Source organism: Carassius auratus, unplaced genomic scaffold, assembly GCF_003368295.1.
Source record: "Carassius auratus strain Wakin unplaced genomic scaffold, ASM336829v1 scaf_tig00012849, whole genome shotgun sequence".
In the NCBI taxonomy this organism is placed as follows: domain Eukaryota; kingdom Metazoa; phylum Chordata; class Actinopteri; order Cypriniformes; family Cyprinidae; genus Carassius; species Carassius auratus.
The window spans coordinates 55,971-66,515 of NW_020524336.1; the positions used below are offsets into that span (position 1 = coordinate 55,971).

General features: G+C 36.8%; 1 protein-coding gene and 1 long non-coding RNA gene across 3 annotated transcripts; one reads left to right on the forward strand and one right to left on the reverse strand.

Annotated features, from left to right (window-relative positions):
• LOC113073782 (discoidin, CUB and LCCL domain-containing protein 1-like) lies at positions 1-7,727 on the forward strand. 2 transcript variants are annotated; one of them, XM_026246547.1, is made up of 4 exons: positions 1-347; positions 4,637-4,804; positions 6,783-6,926; positions 7,409-7,727. In XM_026246547.1, the coding sequence occupies exons 1-4, from the start codon at positions 272-274 to the stop codon at positions 7,465-7,467; spliced, it is 447 nt and encodes a 148-aa protein (XP_026102332.1). In that variant the 5' UTR covers positions 1-271; the 3' UTR covers positions 7,468-7,727. The 2 variants fall into 2 exon arrangements, with proteins under 2 accessions (XP_026102332.1, XP_026102331.1); XM_026246546.1 differs by having other exon boundaries at positions 51-347; positions 4,637-4,855; positions 7,409-7,562.
• LOC113073783 (uncharacterized) lies at positions 6,014-7,317 on the reverse strand. The gene is made up of 3 exons (XR_003280527.1): positions 7,171-7,317; positions 6,989-7,095; positions 6,014-6,881 (listed from the first exon to the last, which is right to left on the reverse strand). It is a non-coding gene; the product is annotated as an uncharacterized LOC113073783 (long non-coding RNA).
• Positions 7,728-10,545: the final 2,818 nt, after the last annotated feature.

Sequence of the window (10,545 nt, forward strand, 5' to 3'; positions counted from 1 at the left end):
CCGGTTATGTATCGCTTATATCTCCAATAATTATCACTTTGTATCCATACCATATTACTCACTGCCTGACACAAGCCAGACCTGTACGACTGGTCTAGTAACCGCTTGGTGCCGCCTGTGGCAGAAACACGGAAGAAGAAGAGTTTATTCAAGGCGTTTGGGGATTCGCGCGGACACATGTACACGAGTTTCTCCCGGTAAACATGCTCCCGTGACGATTCTCCAATGCGCCCTCGCGTTTTACTCTCATTCGCAGCGGTTTTAAGCGGAGATGCCTGGAAACACATTACTGCATGGACTGATTCTCTTATGTTCAATTCATCCGCTTGTGCTCGCCGAAAAACCGGGTAAGCGAACAAAAACACGACAGATGATCGGAAACAAAAGGGGCTGTTTGCTGAGGCGTCAGAGGTTACTGGTGGAGGACTTTGTGTAGTTGTTTGCACGTAGCGTGTCTTTATATCGTTATAAGTGAACGTGCAGCTTGTTCTAAGGAGACATAATGCTTCAAACTTTGTTACACGAGCTCCAGGTTGATCCTGTAAAGCTCTGTGGTTTTGACTTATTGTAGAAATAGTCTTGGATTACAGTTTAACCTGGACATGTGTTTGTGTTAAGCATACTGTCCTGTGTTCAGGAACAGTGACTTACTTGTTCCATGTTTCTCCATGAAACTGTAGAATTGCTTCCAACTCGTAGACCTGGAGATCTAATACCTAAAAGGTTCATATACTTAGCAGTTAAGATATTTGGTATCATTAGAAAACGTGCTGACTGTGTTGTAACAGCAGTTGACACAACATGCTGGAGCAGTCTGTCCATGAGGACAACTCTCCCTCGAATCACTCTCACAGTGGGACTGAGAGTGCTTGGATGGTCAAAGCAGCATCTGATCTTTAGTGTGGAAACACATCACTTTTGGGATTTCATTGCTGCACTGAGGACTTTTAACTGCTGGGATATTTGTATTAATTCTGCATTTGACCATATCCAAAGTAGCTGCAGCACACATTGACACAAAACAACTGGAGAAACCTTTAGTTGTTAAAGATATAGTAAAGCCAAAAGTGAAAATGTTGTTATTTACTTTTAAGACTTTTATTACTTTCCTTTGTGGTTCACAAATAGAGACGTTTTGAGGGGTTCTACAGGTTGATGGAGGTTTTCAAGCTTTGAAGCAACATATAAAAGTATCAATATGACCTGTGCAATATAATTCCACGTTTTTAAAACCATATATTAGCTAAACAGACCGAAGTATAAGTTGTCACTGAACATCTTCACATCTGCACTAGCTCTCCATGTCAGTTTCATGAGAGAAGTTGGTATATGTCTGATCTTTTTACAATGAATTGGTTGATTCACCTTAATGCATTTGGCAGAAGCTCTCATTAAAAGGGTTATTTCACCCGAAAATAAAATTGACATGATTTACTTACCCATATGATGTAACGAGCCCATAAGACTTTAGTTCATCTTTGAAACACAGATTTTTCATAGGTTTTGGAAAAGTTGTCATAAAATGAGTCCACCTGAATTGAGCGCTTTGATTCAAGTTTTGTGAAGAGATAATTTCTTAATGTGATGAACAGATTTATAACCTTATTGAATCTTTTAAAAGTTTGGGTACCTTGACTTTAAGTGGAGGGACAGAAACCTCTCAGGTTTCATTAAAAATATCTTTGTGAATGAAATTCGTAAGAGTATAAAACGACATAACTGTGCAAACGATGAGAGAATTTTCTTTTCTTTAGTGAACTATCTTTTTAAAAGGATACATCTTATTGGAATCAAACCCATGACATTGGCATTGCTCTAAAGTTTAAGCTGCAGGAATGCATAATGATTTAGTTAACTCACTAAAGCAGTCTTAGTCACTTATGTTACCTTTTTGAATTTAGTTTTAATCTAGAAAACTGTAGTACCCTCAAGCTCTAGTTGGATAGATAAGGGAGTGCTTCTTTACTGTATGGTAACACTTCCCTTGACGTGTTATTTCTTTTTGTATTATTGCTTTAACATAAATACTGACAGTATTATTGCTAAACATCACATTTTTGATTGTACACTCTTAAATATAAAGGTTCTTTATTGGCATCAATGGTTCCATGAAGAACGTTTAACATCCACGGAAGCTTTCCATTACACAAAAGTTTCTTTATAGTGATAAAGGGTCTTCAGATTTATAAAATGTTCTTTACATAAGAAAAAAAGGTTATTTTATGAACTGTTCACTGAAAGTTTCTTTGGGTTTATTCTACGGCATTGCTGCAAAACCACAGGCTAAATGGAATACCCTCAACTAGTGTGAGAAGAACCCTTATTTGGTGCATGTTAGGAGACAGTTGGATTGTCTGTACATGCAGAACTCTCTCTGTTGTGAATATTTGTCTTCCACCCCGGGGCAGACGATGGCCAGGTGTTCCTCAACATGCTGAAAGAGCTGGTTTTGAAGCTCTCTTGTGTTCTTCTCTGTTGGAATGAATGGAAAAGAGCGCTCAAACCGCTTTTGGTCATTTTAAATAAATGTTTTTGTTAGCTAATCTTGAATATTCTTCAAGGCAAGACACTACAGGCTAAAACATGTTTTTCATAAACTGGTCAATTTAGAGATTTGGCTTTTCATAACATGTTGTTTCAGACTAGTTTAACGAAAACATCCAAAATACAATAAGTATTTTATTGTGCTTTATCTGTTTGCTTCTGTATGTTTCAATTACTGTACATCTATTTAAGAGCTATTTTCTCATGCACTGAGACAGATTTCTTTCCCACTTTTACCATTTTATTCCTATATTCTGAAGGTTTTTACAGAGCAGTTTGTTCATAATGAATTTGGCTGATTTAATAAAAAAAAAAAAAAAAAAAAACATTTTATAACTAAAACGTGGTGAAAGTTTATATTTTTCTGGCTGATGACAGTATTTTTCTGTATGATTCTTAAATATAAAAAGAGAAATATTGCCTCCGTAAACACCATTGCCTCTAATTTTCAACAAATTTGAAACCAATTTTGAACCTGGTTTCATCCAGTGTTCAGATTTCTTTTCTGTAAATAGATGAAAATTATTGCATATTTATTTAATAGTCTGATTTGCATATGTAAACATAACATTTCGGAAAGCTTGTAATACAAAAATGTTTTTTACCCTGTTCGCTTGGGCTGTCTTGCCTTAAAAGCTTAGTTGTAGATTTTAATTTGTTTGCATGGTCATGATTAATGTGATGTCATTCCTCCACCACCTGCCCTAAGGTTTCCGTCCATTCGTTTTTGGGGGGTTTTTTTTGCACCGACCCAACCCTACATCTGGATGGAGCTCAGATGCCACCACAAAGGCCACTGTGTGTCCACCAGTATTTTGCACTGACGTAATACCATGTAAGGTCAAAGAAAGCACTTCTGGTTAGTGCAGCCGAATGTTCCCTTAGAAACACACCGGAGCTATTTATAGCATTGGTCCCGTTTCATTCCTGGTGTCATTTAAGAATGCCATCAAAGTCACAAAACTCTGGGGTCTCAGAGTCTGTAATGCGCATACATCAGCGCCAAGTTCTTGCCTGCCTACTAGAGACTCAGCTGTCTGATGGTGCCTTCACAGGTGTGAGTGCCTTTACTGTGAGAGACAGTGGTGTAACGGAGCCTCAACATATCAGTGAACAGTAATGTTCTTGACAATACTTGCACAAATGCTCATATATTCAGCGTGGGAGCTCTTTGCCCAAGGATCATCCATAAGACTTGTGTCCGGCAGCTGATGGTTTCTAACACCACCTTTGTCACTGATCAATGAGCATATGTGAGGATTGAACATTGTATTTCCTCTGTAATAAGTGTGCTGTATCAGCTTTTAATTACAAAACTTATACTTAGATCTATGTTGAGACTTCTTCTGGGGTTTTGACTTGTCTTAGGGTCATTTACAAGTTAAAAAAATTAGTAAATTCAACTTTCTGCTGGCTGATATAGTATTATTTGGTTTACATTAGGTTGGCGTGCTTTGGCTTGTTTGGTTTCAAGTAATCTTTTGTTGCAATAGAATAAGCCATTCTTGTGCATTTGGAGTCCTACTGTTACATAATAGATTGGATAGCTGTTTTGGTATCTAAAATGAGTTTAATGAGTCTGGGGCTTGAATCAATATTATTTGATTTTTTAAAGTTAAGGAATGAGCTTTCAAAGCTTTAATTTAAGGTGATTTCTTTGATTTTGTCCAAGCCATCAAGCCACAGTTAATATCTCTGACTATCGTAGATAAACAAAGATACTGTCTATCGTCACAACCCTAATGCTGATTTGTTTCTCAAGAAAAATGTCTTATTATTATCAAAGTTGCAAACAGTTGTGCTGCATAGTATTTTTGTGGAAATCATGCATTATTTTTAAGATCCTGAATGGAAAGTTCAGACACACAGCATTTAATTGAAATTAATTGTTCTATAACCTTATAAATGTCTTTACTATCACTCAATTTAATGCATCATTGCTATAAGTAATGTCTTAATATACACATTTTTCTGACCTTTGAATTGTAATCTAATATGTTGTACATGTAAACGCAGTCAATGATTGTCTTCAATTTGAGCATAAAAATACACTTTTGTTTTTGTGCAACAAACTCTCATTTTTCTTTGACAGATGATGGCTGTGGTCATTATGTCCTTGGGCAAGAGAGTGGTGTTCTGTCCTCCGAGAACTACCCGGGAACTTACCCCAACAACTCCTGGTGTGAATGGCGAATCCGCGTACCAGTTGGCCACACGATTGTCCTCAAGTTTGGAGACCTGAACATGGAGAAGAAGGACTGTGAGTCTGACTATTTGAAGGTTCTAAAAGGATCATATGGGGCAGAAATCGGTGAGCTCTTTGAATCAGTCATGTGTTGTACATGGTGCTTACATAATGTTGTTTTCTCAGCCATTATCTATTCTTTCCCTACTGGTCACTAGATCCTCCATTGGGGTCAAACAATATATGAAAACCAGATGTTCTCAGTTGCATCTTTTTTCACAGTAACAAGTCTTTCTTGTTTGATTAATGAAGAAAATGTGGTGGAAAAAGTAGTTTTTGTCTTAGTGGTTTTCTTGAACCTTTAGTGCATTTCTCAAGAAGAAGAACTGTCTTGCTGCTCAGGACTGTTAGACTAAAGGACATTTTAAAAGCTGCATTTGAATTTAAAATTGAAGTGTGGCACCAAACCGAATGTGTATTTTCAAACAGGTTTCCCAAAGGTCCTTTGGTCGGACAAACGGTTACAGTCCTGCCCCAAACTGATACCATTGGTTGAGCCAATGTTGCTGAGTGGGGCTAAATGCTGTAGGAAAAACTGTTGTATTTATAAATCTAATTTGAGTCTGGTTGTACTTGTGCAGTCATATTGTGATATAGTTGATCATATGATCTTTATTCCGTTTAAACTCCTCTAGATCACATTACTGTGAGTAAACCTGAGTAAAGCGCTGTAAATCAGAATGCTCTCATGAGTCGGCACCAGTCACACATTGATAAGTTTACTGTAACCACAGAAGTCAGTGTGTCAGAGGATAGAGGTTATGGTGAAATGTTTCTTATTCTTCCTGTTTCCTGAAGGATATTGTCACATGTAATCAACCATTTCTGATATTTTTCTTTTTCAAATGAGCTTGCTGTTTTTGCACTATATTGGCATAATTGTATGAGAGTTGAGGATTTATTTCTTTTTTTAATTGACCCTTTGCAAAGACCCGTCCTCCTTTGTTACGTCCGACAAGCCATAGCACTCACGCGACACATCATGTGCTCATGCTGTGTAAAATACATTGTGGAGCAAAGAGAAAACTGATAACGCGCTGACAAACAAGACAGAGCAGGTAACTTTTGGTGTAAAACAAAGTCTCAACTTTCCAAATTTGTCATTTTGTAAAAAAAAATTTTGTTTTGTGGCTGTTTAACTGTTTAACTGTTTAACTTTTTTTTTTTTTTTAAGAAAACAGCCACTCCTTTTTTTTTTAAATCATAATTTTGAGCAAAATCAAGTTTTTATCAAATACTACATCTGGATCATATTCAATAGGATGATCAAAACAAAGATCCAGTAGATCACTTCCATCAACACCCCAAAATTTGCAACAGTGCTTTGCCACATCCTGGATCGACATTTCACTCAGTAACATTAGGCAGTTTTCTTTTATATGCCATTTATTGTCAATAATAGCATTGTTTTTCATATGCATTATACATACATTACATTTACATTTATTCATTTAGCAGACGCTTTTATCCAAAGCGACTTACAAATGAGGACAGTGGAAGCAATCAAAAACAACAAAAAGAGCAATGATATATAAGTGTTATAACAAGTCTCAGATATGTATAAAAGTCAACGCTGTTATGGTGTCCGAGTCGACCCTCCGCCATACCACTGATCAAAGCGTCCTGCAGCAGGATGGCTGGAATTCCATTCTGAGTGATTCTTAAACAGCAGTTGAGTGATGTTGAATGACTAAAGCTTTGTTTTGGTGCAGTTTTGTCATTCACACCTCTTGGTGTGTTGACCCTTGGGTCAAATGTTTTACATATTAAAGTGTTATGATAATCATCAGAGCTGATCAAAATCTCATCAGTGTTCAGGGTGTTATCTTTCATCAGTAGACAAGTCATAAACTTTCCAGAAACAAACTATTTCAGCCTTTTTGGTTTCATAAGTGACTTTTTTTTTTGGCATTCATATTACTAATAACTCAATATGAATCTAATTCCTTATCTAGGGTTATATTTTCACTAAGTTTACTTGCATTTCGTCTAGTTTCCTGGGAGTACTGTGGTGGTCTGATGCCTAAGCCTGGACCGATTCACACGGACTCCAGCGAACTGACCGTTCGCTTTCGTAGCAGCCAGCATATATCTGGAAGAGGATTCCTGCTGTCATACTCCACAGAAAACCACAAAGGTATCCTTACTTTTAAAAAAAAGTGTGTCTAATTTAATCACAACATTGTACATATGTCTTACTGTCTCTTGGCTGACCCTCATAATAACCGACGTATGATGGCCCCATGTCGTGGCTTGCCCCCTTCCTTCATCTGGATGCTTAAAGATCCTGGGATGTTTTTTTATGACTTTGTTGAACAAAGCAAAGAATTGTTAAAAGGATATTTGATCTAAAAAGGAGAATTATATCATAATATACTTACCCTTGTGTAGTTTCAAACCTTTTGCTTATTCAAAATTGGTGTGGAACATGCTCTCTCTCTCTATGCTTCAGTCCTATACATGGAAGTGCAGGAAGTGGGTCTGTCATCCTGTTGTGATGCTCATGTCCTGTTGTTCTTGATGTTGTTGTTGAGTTGGGGCCTGTTTCCTTTGTGGAGACACTTCACATCTGCTCCATTTTTACCTTCATTGTGTGGCCTCCTCTGCTTTCCTCCTCAGAGCTGCTGACATGCTTGGACAAAGGCAGTCATTTCCCGAGGCAGTCTAAGTACAGGTGAGAATATGTCTGTAGGATAGAGAAGCCAGGAAAATGTTACACTTACACAAGCTGGCTGATAAAGCTTCATATTTTTTTCAGTCTTATAAAAAAAAGTGTGCGGGTCAAAGACCAAACATTTTTTAGATCTAGAAAAAGTATGAAGTTTGTTGATTCGTTTTAACATTAATATACCTGCTGCGCTGGAACATTATTTCACCCATATTTTGTCAATTAATTTCCACAAAAGTTTTTAAACATTAAAGTACACGATTTATTAGCATTTAATGTTTTCTATGTATATAAAAATAGTTTTTTTATTTAATTTGATGCAAACACCAAAATGGGATGTCTCATCTTTGACCCAATTATTATTATTACAACTATTATTATTGTTTATTTTATGATTATAAATTAGAATTTAATTGTAGAATATTTTTTATAATTGGAATGAGTATGCGAAAGCACTCTTAATGTAAATAAAAGTAAAATCGAATTTAAATCATCACAAAAGCACAAATATACATTAATATATCCATAAATATAGTAGATTTATTGAGAATATTCAATATGTAATAGGGGTGCTCCGATCATGATCGGCCGATCGTTATGCGCATCTCGTCAGTAAAGCCGGTTTTCTAATCAGCGGTTAATTCCATCAGGTGCGTGATTTCACATAGAGCAGCTGTTACTACACAGAGCCGTTGTTAACTGAGAAAATGCACAAATCCACCTCATTTTCAGCGTTTATTGGTGCATCTTCTCAGTTAACAACGGCTCTGTGTAGTAACAGCTGCTCTATGTGAAATCACGCACCTGATGGAATTAACCGCTGATTAGAGAACCAGCTTTACTGACGAGATGCGCATTAACGATCGGCCAATCGTGATCAGAGCACCCCTAATATGTAATGCTCAGACCCACTCTACAGCTATTCAATTGAAATATATATAAGCTACAAGACATTACATAAAAAAAGTAACTCTAGGTAATAGTCACAGTTTTCCAGACCAGATCTCATTTAATTGATGCTTATAAATTTTGAATCTCACTCAGCATTATCACTCCCGAGCCGTCGGCTATAATTAACTGAACGTGGTGTAAGCAGATCTTTCCTCTTTGTTCTCGTCCCCGTGTAGGAAGGTACTGTCCGGCCGGATGTGCAGCGGTGACAGGAGACGTGTCTGGGGACATTTCCCTGGGCTACAGACATGTGAGTAGCGTCTCATTGTTTTTCCTCAGGTGTGGCTAGCATGTCACGGCTCATTCCGCATCTGCGGGAGATTGTTAGGCAAGTTTATTTACATGGACGACATGCAGACAAGCAGATGCTCAGCGGGGCGCTTCCTGAAGAGGTTTCAGATGCAGCGGCTCGGACAGGAAAAGCAGCTTCTCTAAGCAGATTTTCCCACAGGTGCTCAGGCCTCAAGGGCCTTCACGGGGAATGTTAAGGCAGGCACGCAAGTCGGGGGTGGAATGCACTAATGGCTCGTCCCATTGTCTGACACCCATTGTTGTGACAGGGCTTGTGTGTGTGTGTGGACACCCCTGAGGATATGCGGTGACAGATCATTTGTGCTGCCCACATTGTTCTCCCCGGTCACTTTAGACTGGGCATGAACTCAGAATGAAAGGCGTTTATGTAATTGTGCAAACCTTTCCAGCGAATCAGAGTAAGGATTTGGGTTATTCAAAGGATTGACCAAGCAGCAACGGATGTTTGATGTGGAGAGAATCATGTGCTTGGGCTTTTGAGCTATAACTCAAGTTAAGGTTCTTTCTGAAAGCTTAGCATTGTGGTAAAATCTCTTTCCTGTTTTGTGAAATCTAAGCTGGCCGAGCTTTGTGTGTGGTCACAGCATTAATTTTGTGAGGGTAATTGAAAGGTTCTTTTCATTTGAAATCAGATGTTTGTTGCATGAGTGTAGCTGAACCTCTTAAAGCAAAAATGAAGTCTGAGACCATGAATTGGAAAATACTTCTATTTTTGCAGGTTTTTCTAACTTAATGTAGTAGGGTTTTTTTTTTTTTTTTACAAGTTTCTTATATTATCTGCTGGGATTTCATTCCCAAGAGCAATTTTTTTTGTGTCAGGTAATAAAATCAGACTTTTCAGCTGCTTCCTCTGTACTTTAAAATGTGGTGCCAAGAGTTTTGGACCCCAACAATCTTATGAAAAATAAGCTAAAGTGTAAATATCAAAGTAGTTATGATCTAAAAAATACATGTTTTGTTTATAGTAATAGTTTGTAGTAATTAAAACGTTTAATACTTTTACAGTACACTACCATTCAAAAGTTTATCAGTTTATATTATATATATTTTTAAAGAATTATTTATTTTATTTAGCAACGACACAGCTTTTATAAAAGTTTTTCAAGTATATGCTTTTATTTTGTACTTTTCTATTAATCAAATAATTGAGAAAAATGCATCACAGTTAAATATTAAACAGCACAATTGTGAGATAATAATAAGAAATATTTAATTTTTCTAAGATTTCTCAATCACCATCAGGATATTAGAGGATTTCTGGAGGATTGTGTGTGACTGGAGTAATGATGCTGAAACTTCAGTTATGCCATCACAGGACAAAATTACATTTGATAAATATATTAGTAGAAAACAATTATTTAAAATTATAGTATGCCCTAATATTACTGTTTTACTGTATTTTTAAATAAATTAAATGCAGAATTGGTATGCATAAGACTTTTAAAAACTAAAAAAATATCCAGAATGTGATAAATAATATGCATAAATTTTTACACCAGTTGCTACATAGTGAGAAACATACAGTTTTTTTCGTAATTTAAACAAACAAAAAATATATATAGAATTTAGGAAATGATTACAACAGAAATAGACTAAAAATGTAAAAAGAAGGAAACTGGAAAATGCACATTCTGATTGTGGGAAAATCCAGTCTATCAGAGCGTGACTATCTCTCTGTATTGTATTTTACTAATGCTACATTTCCATAGACTAACCTGATGGTAGGAGGAACGCTTTCTGCTTTAAGTTGCCCTAACCCCCATCACGGATCACAGATTTTCAAGAAAGACAACAGACACACGGCTCCAGGCTGAGCACTCACAAA

Coding starts and splice junctions, on each gene's coding strand:
- LOC113073782 (XM_026246546.1), top strand. CDS start 272: ATGCCTGGAAACACATTACTGCATGGACTGATTCTCTTATGTTCAATT. Junction 4,856..6,782: donor ATCATATGGGGCAGAAATCG/GTGAGCTCTTTG, acceptor CATTTCGTCTAG/TTTCCTGGGAGTACTGTGGT. Junction 6,927..7,408: donor CTCCACAGAAAACCACAAAG/GTATCCTTACTT, acceptor TTTCCTCCTCAG/AGCTGCTGACATGCTTGGAC.